This window comes from Octodon degus, unplaced genomic scaffold, assembly GCF_000260255.1.
Source record: "Octodon degus isolate 3935 unplaced genomic scaffold, OctDeg1.0 scaffold00137, whole genome shotgun sequence".
In the NCBI taxonomy this organism is placed as follows: domain Eukaryota; kingdom Metazoa; phylum Chordata; class Mammalia; order Rodentia; family Octodontidae; genus Octodon; species Octodon degus.
In genome coordinates, this window is record NW_004524713.1 from 6,054,288 (window position 1) to 6,073,163 (window position 18,876).

At 37.6% G+C, this 18,876-nt stretch overlaps 1 protein-coding gene across 1 annotated transcript in view; it reads right to left on the minus strand.

Moving 5' to 3' along the window:
• Positions 1-1,365: 1,365 nt before the first annotated feature.
• Rab14 (RAB14, member RAS oncogene family) overlaps positions 1,366-18,876 on the minus strand; it is a 25,782-nt gene continuing 8,271 nt past the window's right edge. The window contains exons 2-8 of the mRNA XM_004641481.2: positions 18,010-18,068; positions 17,084-17,137; positions 14,953-15,130; positions 10,096-10,162; positions 5,148-5,235; positions 4,667-4,697; positions 1,366-3,584 (exon numbers count right to left, since the gene is read on the minus strand). Coding sequence (XP_004641538.1) covers positions 3,407-3,584; positions 4,667-4,697; positions 5,148-5,235; positions 10,096-10,162; positions 14,953-15,130; positions 17,084-17,137; positions 18,010-18,061 — 648 coding nt within the window. The 5' untranslated portion in view covers positions 18,062-18,068 and the 3' untranslated portion in view covers positions 1,366-3,406. The remainder of the gene's footprint in view (positions 3,585-4,666; positions 4,698-5,147; positions 5,236-10,095; positions 10,163-14,952; positions 15,131-17,083; positions 17,138-18,009; positions 18,069-18,876) is intronic.

An 18,876-nucleotide genomic window follows, 5' to 3' on the forward strand; every position in this document is an offset into this window, starting at 1 on the left:
GGCGCACACTTGTAATCCCAGCACTCGGGAGTTGGGAGTTTCAGAGACCAGCCTGGGCACTACCAAAGTGAGCACGAGAACAGCCTCAACTACATACAGAGACCCTGTCTCAAAAAAAGTTAGTGCTGTCACATTCGTGTGGTGATTCAGTCACTCCCAAGAGGAACATACGTACTAGATTTGATTTAAAATGATTCCCAAGAACTGTCTTCTAGGCCACTGGACTACTTGGGAGCCATAACCAGCACTGTGCATCACAACTCAGGCACAGTGGAGTAATCCCTCTCTACCATTCATCTGCCTAAAAAGTTGTTCAGCTAGAACTGAAATTAAGATACAGAATAATGATGATAAAGACTACACAAGTCACATGGGTTTATTAACAGATACAGTATTTGTGGAAGAAGTTACCTGTTTCCAAAACAGTGTATTTACATTTGCCTTTATTTCACTTTGCCACGTCTTCGCAAGATACGGAAAAGCCCTGGATATTCACAATGATGTTAACGACATAATTTTCCAGGCCTACACTGAATGAGGGTAAAGCATTTTCTCTAAGCTGCTACATAAACACTTTATACTCCCACATGAACAAGAATGGAAAGGATTTGGTCTTCTGTTTCATCTATTTTTAAAAAACAGATACATGAACAAAAAAGTTCTCAATCTTTATGGAACTAGATAAATGAGGTAATGAGTAAATGAATGGAGCCAAATGCCTGATCTCAAAAACCGTTTTTCTAAATAAGTTCAACCTCTAATGTTATGTGTATACCAACAAACCAACACCCCACCCCACTAAGTTCACTGGAGTAAACACTGTTATCCATGAAAAATACTTGAACACTGTACTGGAATGTACCAATAGTTTGGAGCACCAATTACTAACCAGTGGCTCTGCAGTAAGGATAACAAGTAATCCAGAAGAACAGGTGACCCCAACAAAAGTAACTAACTGCTCATGGGTTAAAAATTAACAGAACTTCATCTCGGTATTCTGCCTTCTGTCTGGTACACGTGTCACAATATGACAATCTATTCTTCTGTTTTTGATTGCTCAAGTTTTTTGGGGATTACACTTCCAAGTAATAGGATGCGGCACCAAGTACAGTCAAGGGAGAACACTATCAGCCACCAAACATGCGGACCAGAAATTAAAGGAGAGTAACTGAAAACACTACAAGGGAAATGCAAGTAAAAGGGCAAAACAACTAGTTCAGTTACTGAGACTTTTATCTTTTTGCTCCATAGACCTCTTCCCTTACAAGGAATATAGTTTTGCAACAAGAACTGACCATTCACACCAGATAATTGTTCACCAGACAAAAACAAATCCAACTATAGTGCAGAAAATAATACAACCAGTTATAATTTAATCTAGATACAGGTACTTTATTTACAAATATTTAGATTAATAGCATTTTGTTACATCAAATGAAGAGTACAGCAGTCTGAATAAATCCTTCTGTCACAAAAACAGTAAGACCCACTGTAGTTAACTTTGGGAATCAGGGTATTGCACCTAAACAAGCCGAGTCTTCAGTTTGTGATTGCTACCGTATGTCCCAATGGATGGTTTGTTTTGTAAATATATACACACACCAGCAGGTCATGGTCCCTGGGCAAATCCCTAGTGATGCAACAGTGTAAGCAAAATGGATCACTGTCTTTAAAAGATCATATCGATCTACTCCAGGAATCTTATTTTTAAAAAAGTTAAACAAAGACAAAAAGATGAGTCCACAAACCAACCAAATCCTATTTTTCTGCACATTCCAGTTTTGGCTTTATTTAACGTTGGCTATACAATACTCTGGAACTACATGTTTATAACCCAGAAAGATGTAATTTTAGTGTCCGTAATGAGGGATTTTAAGTGTGTATTTTAAACACAGCAGTTGAACTAAGTGCATTTCATAAGGTATGCTCCAAACTGCCTGTCCTACATGTCAGGTATCTTCTCAATTTCCAGCCAATGAACCATACAATGAACAAAAATGAAGAACTTAGTAATTACTAACAAATGTCTGTTGTCTAAAGATTGTTTCTCTTGCAATGCATACTCTTTGAGTGGCCAAACCACCAAGTAAAATGCGTGACTTGTTTATCAGCACAAACATTAAATCATTATTAGAAACACTTTCCCTTTTACAAAACAATTTATGCCAACGTGACATAAAATAGCCCCTCATACTAACACAAGGGATAACCTTGGGTTATTTCACTATAGTGTTAAAAATGCACAATTTAAAATCCCCTAACAGCAGACTTGGGGTTCTGGCTATCTGGTTCAGAATCTGACCATTCCAAGAAGAAAAAGGTATAAAAGCTTAAAATGTGCAATAATAAACCCAGCCTTTTTTCTTTTTCTATACAGTAAGGCAAGAATGCAGCCTGTAATGCAAAACGTATACAAAAGAGAAAAGCAGGTTAGCACATTGCCAATTGCACAGAAAATCAGCAGGTAAGCCACGGTGCAAAGATGGAACGGAATCTGCTAGTGTTACGCGCTGCCGCCAGCTCTTTCTAGCACAACATCTCCAAACACTGCCAGCACCACGGGTGGAGCCAGCACTACCTGTGAGGTGCACTTGTGTCTATTTCCTTGTGTGAAATGGGAGGGAGTAACATGGTCACATATAGGTCATACTGTACAAACTGGTTTTTATACTGTTCCAATGCCAGTAATCAATTTATTTTCTTCATTAAAATAATATACACAGAATGTTTTGTTAGTTCAGTTCCTTCAAATTTTATACATATTTACTTTCTGTTAAAGAGAAAAGGATAAATGGTGTAAAAAAAAATAAAGCTATTAAGCACAAGAGAAAAGATAAATTCATATTTTTCCCTGTGCAAGGCTAAAACAGAAGCAAATATAAAGAAAACCGCCACCCCACATGGAGTTTATCCAACAAAAACAAAACAAAAGCAGGTATTGAACCCCTTCTCTACCATCAGAAGTCATTTCACAGCGATGAACTTATCAGCTACAAGACATACTCATACAGTTAAAGATGGGAGGAAAGGCCAGAGAGATCATCAAATTAAACGGTACAGTAAGACAAAGCCTTGCAAAAGAGGGAGGGCAAAATCATCAAGTCCAGCCTCAGTGCTCAGTTTAAATCATATATTGGTGACATACCTATCACGAGGACAATCAAGGGGGGAAAAAAAGTCTAGATTTACCATGCAGGAGAGATTACTCTACTTGCCTTTGATAACCTGATTACATCTAGTTGTTTAGCAGTTTAGTATTGTTAAACTGTTTTTACAACAGAATTTTTTTTCTTTTCTTTTTTAATTAAACCCAGTAAGATGTACAGAAGACAACGAGGCAGTAAAAAGTACTGCTTCCAACAGATAGAGGTGAAAGGTCAAATGAGGGGCCACAGCAAAGAGGTCACTAGCAGCCACAGCCTTCTCTTTGAGGTTGGGGTTCACTGGTTAGTCGGCCTCCCTGTGGGGCTGAGGGTTTGTGTTGTACGCCAGACTCAGCAGCATTCAGATCCAGACTTCCGTCCTGAATGTTCTGATAGATTTTCTTGGCAGCCTCCAGGAAAGCATCTTCTACGTTCTCTCCCCTAAGAGGCAAATAGTAACTTTATTCATGAACCACAGCTTTCTGCAAAAAATAAGATACTATACACTGACCTTTTTGCTAACCTTTAGTCAACTGTCATGATGTCTTCAACTTAGCCACTGTTATCTAATAAGAGATTACCAGAAGACTGAGCTATGAGAGTAACATGGGAAAATTCTGGTGGAAAGTTTAGGAACATGGTACTAAGAACTTTCTATAAACCCTGTCTGGATAATTATGCGTTCTGATCATTAAAATGCTGTATGTTAACATATACCATGGTAGGTGCCATTTCTGAAACAGACTACGTTCCAAACAGAAATAAGACGTCTAAACAAGCTATGCAGGATTCCAGCATTAGATTTGATCAGCCAGGTAGGAACTGTGCTGCTTTTATCATGTTATAGTAACACAGTCATGCTTAGCCACACTCACACTTCAGTTCTCTTGGGACTAAACAAAAATTTGAGAAGGGGCCAGGGATATAGTGCCTGCTGGCAAGTGGAAGGTCCTGAGTTCAATTCCCAATATGACACACACACAAAACGCCAAGCTGCAACTGGGGAACTAAAAGTGTCGTAACAGACACAAAGTGAAACAACAACAAAAAGGAAAACAGGGTAGCCTCTCCTTACCACTGCAAGGACTTTAGTTCCAATAAAGAAAGAAATCTGACTGGAAATACTAGAGATCCACTAATGGGTAGCGAAGAACAACTAGGAAATGCTCAGTACACTTCTAATTAGACATCATTTCCTTAAGTCATGCTTTTTGACATAATCAGAAATGTATGAACAGGTTAGTCAACCTTGAGCTCCAAATGCCGAACTTGACCTCAGTTGTGAAAGTCAAACACTTTTGAAATATAAACAGTTTCACTTATTAACCTAGTTACCAATGGGCATAATCAAAGTACAATGTTTTAAATAGCAAAAATTCACATTATTTTGAAATGTGTCTTTGCTTCCTGTTCTTCCTGTATAAGCACATACAATATATATTACACGTGTACTAAACTTCATACAGATGCTTCTACTTTGAGCAACTGAATATAACTGAAGGATCTATGTCAGCCATACTTACGTTTTTGCACTTGCTTCAAGGAACAATAAGCCTAAAAATAAAATTCAGACTATAATTAGAACATTTCAAATGAGCATTCTCTTCAGTTACATCTGAACAGCTGCCAGTACTTTTACAATAGTATTTTATGAAAGAGCATATGATATGGAAATGGAGGGCATCCTTATATTTCTTTTAAATAACTACATCACTAAGATGAATTTCACGAGACTGGGCGCAGTGGTGCGTGCCTGTAATCCCAGCACTTGGGAGACTGAAAACAGGAGGATCACTATGAGTCTGATCTACATAGTGAGACCCTCTAGGCCGTCCTAAATACAGGGGGGGATGAATTTCATACAAACAGAAACTCATTTCCTCATTTTTGAGATTTTAGAGCAGTCTGTATTGTTTTCAAATTGTCAAACAATCCACAGTATCTAAATTCTACCCTTCCTCAGAAATTTTCCCAAGTGATTACCAAGTATTAAAATAAACTCACCATTTTCTTCAGCAAACTGTTTGGCTTCTTCATATGTAACATCTCTCTGTGCATCCAAATCTGCTTTATTTCCTATGAGAATTATTACCTAATTTGTGATCAAAAGAAAGACATCTTACAACAAAAGGAACCATTTCACCCTGTAAATTCTGAAATCCAAAATATGACAGAAAAAAATTCTGTCCAAAAATAAACATCAAGTACCAGCAATTATCCACCAAGCAGGAGTAAGGAGGGAATCCGAAGAGCATGAGTACTAAGGAGGAGCTTGGCAATCACCTATGTCAGCAGCTGACCAACTTTCTACATAGAAGAGATAGTATATTTTTTAGTTTGTGGACCCAATATGGTCTCTGTTGCATTTTTTTTTTTTTTTTTGCTATTTTTGGTTTTTTTGTTGTTCTTTACAATGCTTTACAAAGAGAAGAACATTCTTAGTTTGCAAGGCATTCAAAAACAGGCTGTAAGTCCAGCATGTCCAACAAGCCACAGTTCATACCTGGCTTAGGCCAAAGAGTATGATTTCTCTGAGTGAAAGAATATTATGAATGCTGTAAAATTAAGCATAGAATCTCATAAACATGGATATTCTCCTGGGAAGATGATCACTTTCATCAGATTTTCAAAAGGAGCTCGAATCCCTGGGGCATTAGAAAAAAAAATCACTATTTCAACTCCAGGTTACAAGTAAAAAAAAAAATTAAAGCTCAAATAAAACAATGGGACTTGCCAAAAGCTACTCAATGAGTTAGCAGTAGAACATTAGAACCCTGGTAGAAAACCCAAATTGACCTACAAGTACTGTCCTTTCCTACACTACCCTTAGGACTAAGTTTGTAGCAACTAGTAACAAATATCTGTGTGTGTATCTACAAGAGACAGCTGAAGGGCAGACACAAAGGGAATAGGTTCAAATCCAGGGCAAAATATTACACATATACCCATTCTACCATCATCTACATTAGAAAAGTTATGCCACAATTAAAGACAGCTTTGCGGGGGCTGGGAAAATAGCTCAGTGGCATAAGCACTTGACTGGCAAGCACAAGGTCCCAAGTTCAATTCCCAATGCCAAAAAAGAAAAAAAAAAGTCAGCTTTGCAAAGTTTTTTTGGTGGTTTTTTTTTTTTTTTTTTTTTTGTTGGAACCAGGGATTGAACTCAGGTCCTTGCGCTTGCCAGGGAAGTGCTTATTCCACTGAACCATCTCCACGGCCCCTTGCTTTGCAAAGTTTTTAACAAAGAAGTACGTAGCCTTGGGCAATAGCAGTATTTTTTTTTTTTTTTTTAAATGTATTTGGTTAAAGCGCCTGCTTGGGCAGATGCAGGGGCTGAGGGTTCAATCCATGGCCTGCTGTGCCAGCCCAGCCCCTGGGGTGTGCTGAGACAATGATTGAGACTGCGTGTGATGGCGTGTGCCTGTAATCCCAGCAATTGGGAGACTGAAAACAGGAGAATCACTACAAGTCTGATCTGTGTAGTAAGACCCTGTAGACCCTGTACTACATCCAGATATTAAAAAAAATAAAATAAAAAAATGTAAAAAATGTATTTGGTTGTTATAGGGTCTCACTAAGCAGTTTAGACTCACAGTGATCCTCCTATTTTTCAGCCTCCCCAGCTCTAGGATTACAGCCTTAGCTGGGACTACAGGCATAGACCACTACACCAGGAAGGCTCTGTGGAAGGCTCAGCTCACCCTGCGGGATGGGGCTGGTGCAGCATGTGGTGCCAGGGATAGAACTGTGGTCCCTGCACTTGCCTAAGTCTGCTTAAGCAAGCACTTCAGTCTGTTGAGCTACCTCACCCGCCCTGCAATAGCAGTTTTGACTTTTACTTGGGTCAAGGAAGAGTTATGATAAAGTTTATTTTGGACACCAACTCCCCCTTCCTTCTGCCAACAGATATATTAATTTAGATATGTCTACACTGCAAAAGAATGGCTTTAACTAAGTTTTCTACCATTAAATATTTTTTCATGTGAAATTACAGCACTTGGCTCTTCTCTTCCAATTCCAAAAAGTTGTATCCAATAATGAATAAACATTTTTACCTGCATGTGAATCTTGTGCTAATTAGTACAATAAAAGTCAACAATCAATTAATATTAACAAGTGCCTACTGAAGAGAGAAATACTTATAGTTTGCTAGTCTTTTGAAAAATAAAATAGCACTTAAATGAAAATCAGTTTTTTAAAATCTAGCCTGATAAAGTGAAAATGGCCTAAAACAACACTCAGAACAAATATGCCTCCTGGCTTGGGAGTGGTTAGCGTGTAGTTAGTGTGCAGTAGTTTCAATCTCCACCACAAGGAGAAAAAGAAAAAAAACAAACTTCCATTTCGATTCCTTATACCTTTCCCCAAGGAAGATATGTAAAGTGGCATGCTAGCAATACTGTGGTACAAAAGATACCAGCAATAAAATGAGAAAATACGTAATTTCTCTATAGAAACCAAAGGCAACAGTACTTGAACAGGACCTTAGAGAGATATTTTCTTCTGAAAATCTAGTTAGAAGCAGAAAGGATATGCTTAACTTTTTCACTATACTCCTCCATGGATTCTCCACACTGAGTTTTTGTGTTTTAGTATTTTACCTAACATAACTATAACTTGCACACACAAAAACAGTAATAAAGATCTTATGTATGCTTTACTAACCTTCCCCAAAGGCAGCAACTTAACTATAGCATACTCTCACAAATCTAGGAAACTAACACTGGTACAATCTATAGCTCCTTAGATTCCAGTTTTTTGCTCTTGTCCATGCGGTGGTGTGTACATAAATTCTATGCAATTTTATCACAAGTGTAGACTTGTATCCCCAGAATCAGGATACAGAACTGCCCCACTGATTCGAAGATACTGCTCTGTGCTGTCCTTTCTAGTCACACCCTCTCCATCTTATGCCCCCAATCAGTAACCCCAGCAACCAATAATCTATTCTCCCTGTCTACAACTTTGTCACTGTGAAAACGTTGTAAATGGAATCACTCAATATGCAGTCTTTCGAGATGGTGGTGGTTGTAGTTTTGGTTTTTGATTTTGACTCAGCATAAGGCCCTTGCCATCCAAGTTGTTACATGTACCAACAACTTATTCCTCTGTGGCTGAGCAGCATTGCAGTGTGGATGCGCCAGACTGTTTATTCACCACCTACAGCCAACTGAATTGCTTTGTTTTGGGTTACTGCAAATAAAGCTGCTGTGAACACTCATCTATAGAACTGTTTGCATACCAACAATGGGTTTAATGTAACGAAAAAGTTACAGGTCCAGTCCTAGAAGAACAGTTAACTGACTTGTAACTATGATTAAAATGTTGTTCCCTTATAAGGAATCTTACCATTGATTACATAGTGAACCAGGCTTCTGTTTGGCACTGGAAGTGTAAAGCTTAATGAGACACAGGCCCTGTTCTTGAGCAGTTCAATGACTTACCCCTCACTGTTCCTAAAATACCCTTCTTGGTGTTCTGGTTTGTGTCTAGGTCTCCCCAAAGCCTCAGGCAGACAAGGGGCAGCTTCTGGAGTCCCTAACTGATTACTGTGGGTGTGGGTGCTGCTCCTGCCCTGGGGCGGGTAATTAGCCTCACAATGTACGGAGCGGAGGCTAGCTAGCTGCCTGAGCTGCAGCACGCCCTTTGCTCTTGCTCTCTGATGAGGCCCTGAAAGGCTGATTTTTGGCCTTGGAGCCAGCTGAGTATGGACTGACACCTCCACTGACTGCGAGCTAAATAAAACTAATCTTCCTTCATTTCAGGTGTAGGGTATTTGTCCCAGCAAGGAGAAAAGAGTAACTAAGACACACAGCATCTAAGACATCTTACTCAAGACCCAGCTCACTTTCTGTTCCTCTGTAAAGAGTTTCTCTATAGGGCTCTGCTCAGCCCTTTCTCCACAATACTGTGTCTGTAAGTTCATTTTTCAATCTGCTTTGTAATACACTGATGTGCAGGTATGCTTGCTGGTCCTTACACAGCTAAACTACAACTTCTTGGGAGCCAAGGACACAAGTTCATCCTTTTATACTGCAAAACCTAGTATGGAGAGACCAGCCTTTTTAAAGTCTCAATAAGTATCACCTTAGTGTGGTTTAAATCTACTTAAAAAATAAATAAATGATTAAATTTCTTAAAAAGCACACAGAATACTTTTTTAAAATTAAAATCTTAGGGCCAGCCAAATAGCTTAGCAGATTAAAGCACCTGGAAGCAGGCACACGGGCTGGTAGTTCGAACCCCAGGCCTGCTGTGCTGGCCCCACTTCCAGGGTGCACTGAGCCAGCAATTGAGAGTGGGTATGGTGGCGTACACCTGTAATCCCAGCTCTTGGGAGGCTGTAAACAGGCAGATCACTATGAGTCCAATCTAGTAGTGAGACCCTGATCACCCTGTAGACTCTTCCCTAAAATATAAAAATAAATAATAAAATTAAAATCTTGTGATAATTACAGAATCACAGTTTTGAGAAACAATACAATCCCTTACACATTTTTCCCAGTTGCTTCCAATGGTAGTATTTTACAAAACTAAAAATTAATACAGAGCCTTTTAAAAATTATGATTTCAGACTTCAGTGTCCACTTGATGTGCGATCACCCCACACATAATTTTTTTTAACCATAAATATAAACAAAAATTAAAGAGTACCAAAATGGAAAACCTGGAGTAATCAAGAGCTATAAAAATGTTTTCTTCAATTCACTTAAAATAAAAAGTCTCTCAAGGCCGGGAAGATGGCTCAGTAGAATAAGTGCTTCCCTGGCAAGCACAAGGGCCTGAGTTCAATCCCCGGTTTCACAAAAAATAAAAAAAAATTTAAAAAAAATAAATAAAAAGTCTCTCATATTTAATATAAAATACAAAAATCTCACCAGTAAAGGGCTTTCTTGTCTGGGTTAGTCTATATCTTAAAATTTTGTGTTTAGTAAGATGTCATTTAACTTACAGTATTTGGATTGGTAAGATTCCTTGCATCTGTCAACCAGCTGCTTAAATGGTTATATGTACTCCTTCTGCAAAAGTTAAAGTTCAAAGTTACTAGCTTCCATATACAATTGCCAGTCAGAACAGAAAAAGAAATTTCAGTACATATTTAAAATATATACTTAAATCAATAGATCTTAGACTCTTTTCAATATGACTAGTCTGAAAAAACAGTACGAAATGCAAACGTGTAATTTTCAAAATTCTAGTTAAATTTTTTAAATACGTCTATATTCAACAGCTATGCTTAGAATGTATCAGAAGTAAATAGTTTACATCTAAAAGCATACTCTAAACAGATCAATATATAAGTAAAGAAAATTCTGAATCAGAATTTTTATTTTTTTATTTTTTTTGGCAGAACTGGGGATTGAACTCAGGCTCTTGAACTTACCAGGGAAGCGCTTATCTTACTGAGCCATCTCCTGGCCCCTGAATCACAATTTCTAATGTAAGGTCAAAATCAAAATTATTTTGAAATCCTCCACATTTGCAAATACAAAATATATAGAAAGTACTATCAAAATGCCTAGTCAAATTGCATAGTCAATGGAAAATGAGTTTGCATCTGTCTTCAAATTTCAATTAGAAACCAAGACAATCACCTTGTAAACTGGTCTAACTCATCTTTCCTTAATAATAAAGGATAAACTAATAACAAAGCATTAAAAAAAAAAAAAACTGACTTTAAAAGGTCATTAAGGGCCGGGAAGATAGCTCAGTGAAATAAGCGCTTGCCTGGCAAGCGCAAGGTCCTGAGTTCAATGCTGGGTACCACCAAAAAAAAAAAAAAAAAAAAAAGGCATTTAATACATTTGACTAGAAATTCAAGTTCCCACATCTGAGAAGGGGACTTTATCCTAACTTTGTGCTCTACCTGGTAGTTAAATCATTAGGTGATTTTTTTTTAATTTAATTTTATTTTGAAGAGAAAAAACAAATAGAAAAAAGTGACAGAAACAGTGTAACATACAATACATACGTTAAGATTTTCAAAACAGTAACAGCTAATTAACAGTGGTCGTCAGATGACTGGCATTATTTCTCTACTTTCTCTAAGAAAGAGTTTAAAAACTCAAATGGCTCATTTGCCAAATGAGCCCTAAGACAGCAAACAAATTCAAATACCAAAGATTTCCAACTTATGATAGTTTATAATTTGACTTCACAATGGGTTCATCAGAACCTAAGCCCATCACTAAGCAGAGGAACATTTGCAATTTACAATGTTACAGAGTAAAATCTATCACTTCTCAGTATTTTGGCTAAGATCAAGTATAGAGTAAAATTATTAAAGAGGATAAAATAAGATTTCTGAAGTTAAAAATGTTTTTCTGACTCACAGACACAGGACACTAACCCTTAATAAATATGAATAAAAAGCTCAGAACTAGGGGCTGGTGAGACGGCTCAGTGGTCTAAAGCAACTACTTAGAACAAGCTTAGCAAAGCACAGGGACCACGGTTCAATCCCCCAGCACCACATGCCAGCCAGCCCCGCCCCCTGGTGGGCTGAGCTGGCCACACACACACACACACAAATAAATAAATAAAATTTTAAAAAAAAAAGCTCAGAACTAAAACATCAAAGCAAGGGCCAGAAGCCTTTCTGCATAATGTTTCTAGTTCAACCTTGCAAAAACATTTCATGATCTCCAATTGCCGATGCTCTGGTAACATTCACTTTACAAATATTTAATCTTTCTCCAGTGGGAACTGAAAAGAATTCCCTACTTCCTATGTCATTATTGTGCATAAGTCACTACCCACTTAATTGTCAAAAAAAGAGACACACACACACACACACAGAAACATAATTTCCCCAACAGTTTAAAATTTTCTAAGCAAACAACAGTCAAATATTTGATAAAAGTACAACTTTTTTCCCTACTTAATATTTGTTGACACTAATTTTATACAGCAAAAATGTTTTTCCTTGTGCACATATGTTAAGTCCAAATATTCTTATTTCAATGAGTTAGAATTTCCAATCAGGAAGGGGAACTATAAACTACCACCATTCTGACAAAAGAAAAAGCCTAAACATCATTTGATTGTATTATCAAGATTATATAAACCACTGTTATTTATAGGTACTGTACTTCTAGCCATGAGTCAGGGAACTGTACTAGTTTATAATTCAGTCTAATTACAACTTTATATCTGTCAACTCAGTATAGGTATCATTCAAATTCCTCATTAAGTGAAGAATTAGGACTTTTAAAAAAAGTACTAAAATACTCCTAGCTTTGGGGTAGACATTACATACATCAAACTAATTTAGCCAAACAATTGCCATGATAAGCTTGCTGTCAATTTTGAATATCACTAACAATTATAGCTAATGTAAAAAAAAAGTATTACGGAATCAGGAACTGCTGTATTTGCAAAAGGTCAAGGACTGCCAAAAAGAAAACACTGCAGAAAAAACTGGTACCAGGACTCCAATATCACTTTCAATAAAATCACAAAGTGACACTAAAGTATCAAACTCAAGAAAGCACCTGTCTACAGCCCAAGGTACTTTTCTCAGTAAGTTACACTGAGATATGGTGAACATACTGTAAAGCTTACCACTTCAAAGTGTACAATGTAGCTGTTTTAGCATATTAGCAGAATTGCACACTGATCACCACTGTCTACTTCTAGCACATGTTACAGAACCCGAGAGAAACTCTGCATGTGTAACTCCCTAGGCCACCGCAATCTTCCTTCTGCCTCTACGTTTACCTACTGTGGGTATATTGTAAATGGAGAGGTGTTTTTTTTTTGGCTGGCTCAGGATGCCTTTAGGGCGGGTCTGGTAAGGCTTGGGGATCTGGAGATCTAACCGCGGTCCCCTGCACCTGACTGGGTTTGCCCCAGCAGGAGCTTAAACAACTGAGCTAACCCTCAAGCCCCCTCATAAATAGAATTACACAGTATGTGTTCTTTCATATCTGCTTTCTTTCACTTAGAGTAACATTTTCAAGATTCACCCCCAGGTTGCACAAGCATTAAGTATTTCATAAATACTTCATACCTTTTTTTTTTTGGTGGTACCAGGGATCAAACTCAGGCCCTTGTGCTTCCCAGGTAAGCACTATTTACATTGAGCTATCTCCCTGGGCCCTTCATTCCCTTTTAAATCTGAAGAACATTTACATCATATGGATATACCACAATACATTGCTCCTCTATCAGTTAACTTTTCTGCCATTTCTATAGAAAAGACTTGTGATGCCTTCAATAGGACAAATTTTACCATAAATATTTACTATGCTTAAAGGAGATGTTTATTTCTTTTTTTGTTTAACCAAGGATTGAACTCAGGTCCTTGCGTTTGCCAGGGAAGCGCCTATTCCACTAAGCCATCTCCCCTGCCCCTAAAGGATATGTTTAAAAGCAAAACTAAATTACATTTCAAATACATATCATTTAAATTAATCATGCTGAGTTTTTAATTAGATGAAGTCTTCAGGAATGCCTTATAAGACAGTTCTGAACAAATGGTCAGGTTAACAGTCTGTCCACAGTATACCTCACTCACTCATGCTACCAACTGCCTGGCTATGTGAAGGTCACAAGACTTGCCTCACTATTCTGCCAAGGCCATCCAGGTCTACAATTCAAGACTACATACTATACCAGTAAGAGGTGTCTTTATTCTAAGGCATTTCCCAGAATGTGTAAATACTTCGGAAACACCAAACTGAACTAAGAGTTTCTTGACTGCAGAACTTCTCAACATCCTAACATTGTGACTCTTGGAAAGGAAAAGTATAAACCATTTCCCAAACAGCAAGATGCTTCCCAGCACCCCACTCACCTAGCTCTACCCCCTAAAGAGTCACACCGCCTTTGACTGGCTCTCTGCATCAGTTTATTTTCTAGCTTAGAGTAGACAAACAGCAAAATCTAAGGGAGTGGCAGTTTTCCATGTTCTCCAAAGTCAAACCTTTTCAGTCCAGCTTTGTTAGTTTGTATCAGCTGCTTTGAGTTTCCCCAAATAGCCATGTTGACATAAATTATACCCTGCTACAGGTAGCATTTCATATCACTTCAATCCATGTTAGGCCAAAGAAAGAATTTATGCATGTGAACAATTAAAAATTCAAGAATTATATAGAAATCACCACTAAGGTTAAAATAAAGAAAAAAGATATCGTGTGTTTCAAAAAAGCACGCCCCCCCCCCATCAGACATAAGAACAAGATCTTTTTATATTCTATTATACTCAACTAACAAATTTAATTCCTTGCCTGGCTTTATTTTCAGAAAGTGTAAATTTTAATGCTAAATACCAAATAGATTCAAGAAACTTCTTACTTTCTATTTAAGTGAAAAATAATTGTTTTCATACAAATCATTTCTTGTAGCCAGGCATCATGGTGGCTCCTATGTCATCCCATTTACTCCGGACGCCGACACAGGATAGCAAATTTCAGGCCAGTCTGAGCAACTTAGTCTCAAGATACAAAGGACTGAGATCATAGCTCAATGGCACAGCAACTGCTTAGCATGCACAGGACTGGGGTCAATCCCAAGGACCAGAAAAAAAATTCTCAAACAGCTCAATGGATGCTGCTTTTCAAAACTGTATTCCTCTATAGCTCCATTCTCCATCTCATAAATATTTCTTTCAATCACACTAACTTCAGAAAATTAATATGTTATATCAAATTTTACACAGCAACTTAAAGAATGCATAAAACCAAATTATAAATGCAATGAGCCATCCAATTATAAAGAATACCTAAATCAATTGAAAAAGAAAACTACATTAACCAAAGCAAATTTCTACTGCAAAGTATGAAGACTGAAAAAGTTTACCTCTTACCTAGTGATATCATACACCATAAGTGCACCTGCAGCTCCTCTGTAGTAGCTTCGTGTAACAGCTCTAAACCGCTCCTGTCCTGCTGTATCCCAAATCTGCAGTTTGATTTTTTGGCCACTAACTTCAATAATTCTTGTACCAAATTCAACACCAATTGTGTGAGGACAATCAGCCATAACTGTAAGGAGGGGAAAAAAATCCTAACTTTCAGAAAACTTAAGACTAATAGAGTTAAACACACTAATATTTGCAAGCTACAAGCTAATTCTACCACTTGGACAGGTGGCTCAGCAAAGACTTAGAAGTCAGAGAAATGGGAGTGGACTAGTGTAAGAATAAACAAAACTTCTGTAAAGAGACAAAAAGTTAAATACTTTAAGTTCTGCAGGCCAAAAGGCTTCTGCCATGACTAAGCCTTCCTCTGAAGCAAATAAGCAACCATAGACAATACATGAAATAGGTGCGCTTGTGTTCAATAAAACTATTAATGGCTAGTGACCAGATTTAGCCCACTGACAGTTTGCTAATGTCTAGACTAAAAGAATTTGCTAAATAAAAATAAGAAATTTTAATTAACCTTTCAATATTAACAAGTTAGTCTTCTAACAATCATTACCTTATAATCATGATTACCTGTAATCATTACTAGTCAGCCAATTATTCTCTGGTACAAGCACACAGACCAATGGACACTTCATTGCACGTTACATCAAAACTCTACAGTAAGCAGCACTAAACTGCCATAGAAATAATTTCAACAATATAAAAACTAGCTGGGTAGGGCAGGCCAGACAGTTCAGCAAATTAATGCACCTGCTTAGCCAGTTGCAGGAACTGGGGTTTAATCCCCAGAGTGCCCTGCTGCCCTCCCCCCCAGGGCACACTGAGAAAGCGAATGAGACTGGGTGTGGTGGCAGATGCCTACAATCCCAGCGCTTGGGAGGCTGAAAACAGGAGAATCACTACGAGTCAGAACTATTTAGTGAGACCCTGTACTAAATATATACATACATACATACATACATAAATAAATAAAAACATGCAAGGAGGCTGGGGATACAGCACAGTAGCATAAGCACCTGCCTGGCATCCTGAGTTTGAGCCCCAGTACCGCAAAAAAAACGGGGGGTGGGGGGGGCTGGTGGCACACGCCTATAAGCCTAGCACTCAAGAGGCTAAGGAGAATTGAGGCAAGTTCAAGACCAGCCTGGGCTACTTCAGGGGCAGCCTGAAATATACAGCAAGACCCTGTCTCAAGGGGCCAGGGAGATGGCTCAGTAGGATAAGCGCTTGACTGGCAAACTCAAGGATCTGAGTTCAATCCCCGGTTCCTCAAAAAAAACAACAAAAAAAAACACCATCTCAAAATAACAAGGGCCAGCCAAATAGCTCAGTGGATTAAAACTCCTACAAGCAGGCACAGGGGCAGGAGGGGGGTCCATTCCCAGGCCTCCCCTGCCCCTGGGGCATGCTGAGATGGCAATTGAGACTGAGCGTGGTGGTCGCAGCTCTTGAGAGGCTGTAAACAGGCGGATCACTACGTCTGATCTAGTAGTGAGACCCTGAACACCCTGTAAACCTTTCCCTAAAAAATACAAAATTAATAAATAAATAAATCAAGAAAATTTAGTATTATCAATTACTCTAAGTTGGCTCCTTAATCTCACCTAATTCTAAATTGGCCCCTTACTCTGACCTCTAGTTGTATTCTAACGCTTAAATCAACTAGTTATGAACACAGGAAGAATTCCCTTTTAAGTATCTCAAATCTACTGAGTTAACAAATTATATATGCAGCAAATGCCCAATAATGATATGCAATTTCTTTAACAAAATGAAATAAAAAATTATTTCAATTCAATATTCTATGCATTTGAAAGTTAATCTTGTTTTGATCATTAAGAAATCTAAACAAATGGATCAGATTACATATCACATGTAAATTAAAAGTCCAAAATGCTACTGGTAATATTTCATTTAAAATATTTCATATTTTAAACACCATAGTACCTAACTATAAATACAAATATAGGGAAAAATTATATTCAAATGCATGAAGTACAATGAAAATGACTGTGTAAAAAGTAGAACAGTTTATAAAGAAAGCTATTTTACCTCACATTGAACTTACATTTTTTTTCTGTAAATTGATGAAGCAAGCAAGATTTTCCTACTCCCATGTCCCCTGTTTGAAAAAAAGTTTAAAGTGGAAATTACATTTCTCAATTTTATACTCTTGTATGCAGTAACTATTTCCCATACCATATCACATCAAGTTTCTGGGATTTCTTTTTTTTAAAGCTATTTCAAAGTTTTCTGACTTCCCCCCCATACCTCATGCACAAAGGAAAAAGAGTAACAAAGTAGTACATGGCATCCAAAAACAGCAAATTTTTTGACTTAAGTCTTCTATCTTACTTTCAATTGTTGTATTTTGTGCAGAATTTCATACAAGAAATTTATATTACATGAAAACAAACCAAAGCTGAAGCCTGAAGGAAATATTACAAAATTACAGAAGTTTAACATTAGAGAAAATTACTGTGATGTAAAGAATTTATGGAAGTCTGTGGACTTTCAATTCTAATCTTACAACACGGATAAGCAGCAGAAGACTTGGAGCATGACCTTCTTGAACTTAAGGGGAAAGTACCAACATATCTTACGTACACTATACAACTTACTCTGAATCAATGTTCTCTATCAATTTTGGTAGAGATTCTCAAGACATTTTGAGAGTATGTCAGTTCTACTAGGAAATTAACCTCATTTTCATCATTAACCCAGCACTATGCTACAAAACTATCTAGGGCCAGGATGTAAAACGTACACTTAAAGGTAAGGACCAAAGTTGAGTTTCAAAGTGAACCATAGCTGGGGATACAGTTCAGCGGCACAAGCACCTGCCTGGCAATCACAAGGTCTTAAGTCGGATCCCTGGTACCAAAGTGAAACATAGTTCACTTCTTCCGTAATGGCATGTTTCAGTATCAGTATGTAAATGTCCTGTGTGCTAACTTTCTCTAGGGTACAAGAATGTAAGTTAAGTAAACTTACCAATAATAATATATTTAAAGATGTAAGAATAGTTGTATGGTGCAGTTGCCATGGTGGCACTAAAAACAAAGAAAACTATATTACTTCAAAAAGAAAGTACACACAAGTTAACCAGATTTATCAGTACTAGCTTTAAGAAAAAAAAAAATGTTCTGTAAAGATACATATATATAATAAAGCACCCTGGATACAAAGAAAATGTTGGTTATAGCAAATCAATAAAACTGTATTTCCCAAATTGATTCTCTTGAATGAATGTTTTAACATCCTTATACATTATTCATAAAAAAGACAAACCATATATACCCAAAAGCCCCAGTATTTCACTTCAGAAAACAGCCAAAAAGAAATGTTACTCTAAAAAAATACAAACAAGAAAATCTATACATTTAATCTAAACATCACTAAAATCCCCTCTCCCTTAAGGTCCCCTTCTCTGATAACTGATCAAGTAAGTTACTAAGTAACTGATCAGTAAGTTCCACTTGTCAGAACTTTTTTCTTTTTTTTTTTAATGTATTTAGTATAGGGTCTACAGGGTCTCACTACATAGACTGGACTAGTAGTAATTCTCCTGGTTTCAGCCTCCCAGGTGCTGGGACTACAGACCTCACCCAGTCTCGATGGCCCTTGCAGCATGTCCCTGGGGGCAGGGCCGGCACAGCACGCAGGGAACCCAACTGGTCCCTACTTCTGCCTAAGCAGGTGCTTTAGTCTGCTGAGAGAACTGTTTTTAAACAGAATGGTATCAAAAGTAATCACTAACTTACAAATATAACTTTTAAATTCTGATGTTAAAATCAGACTGAACTACATACAATGAGGTTAAATCATATGAAATTCTTGGGGCTGGGAAGATGGCTCAGT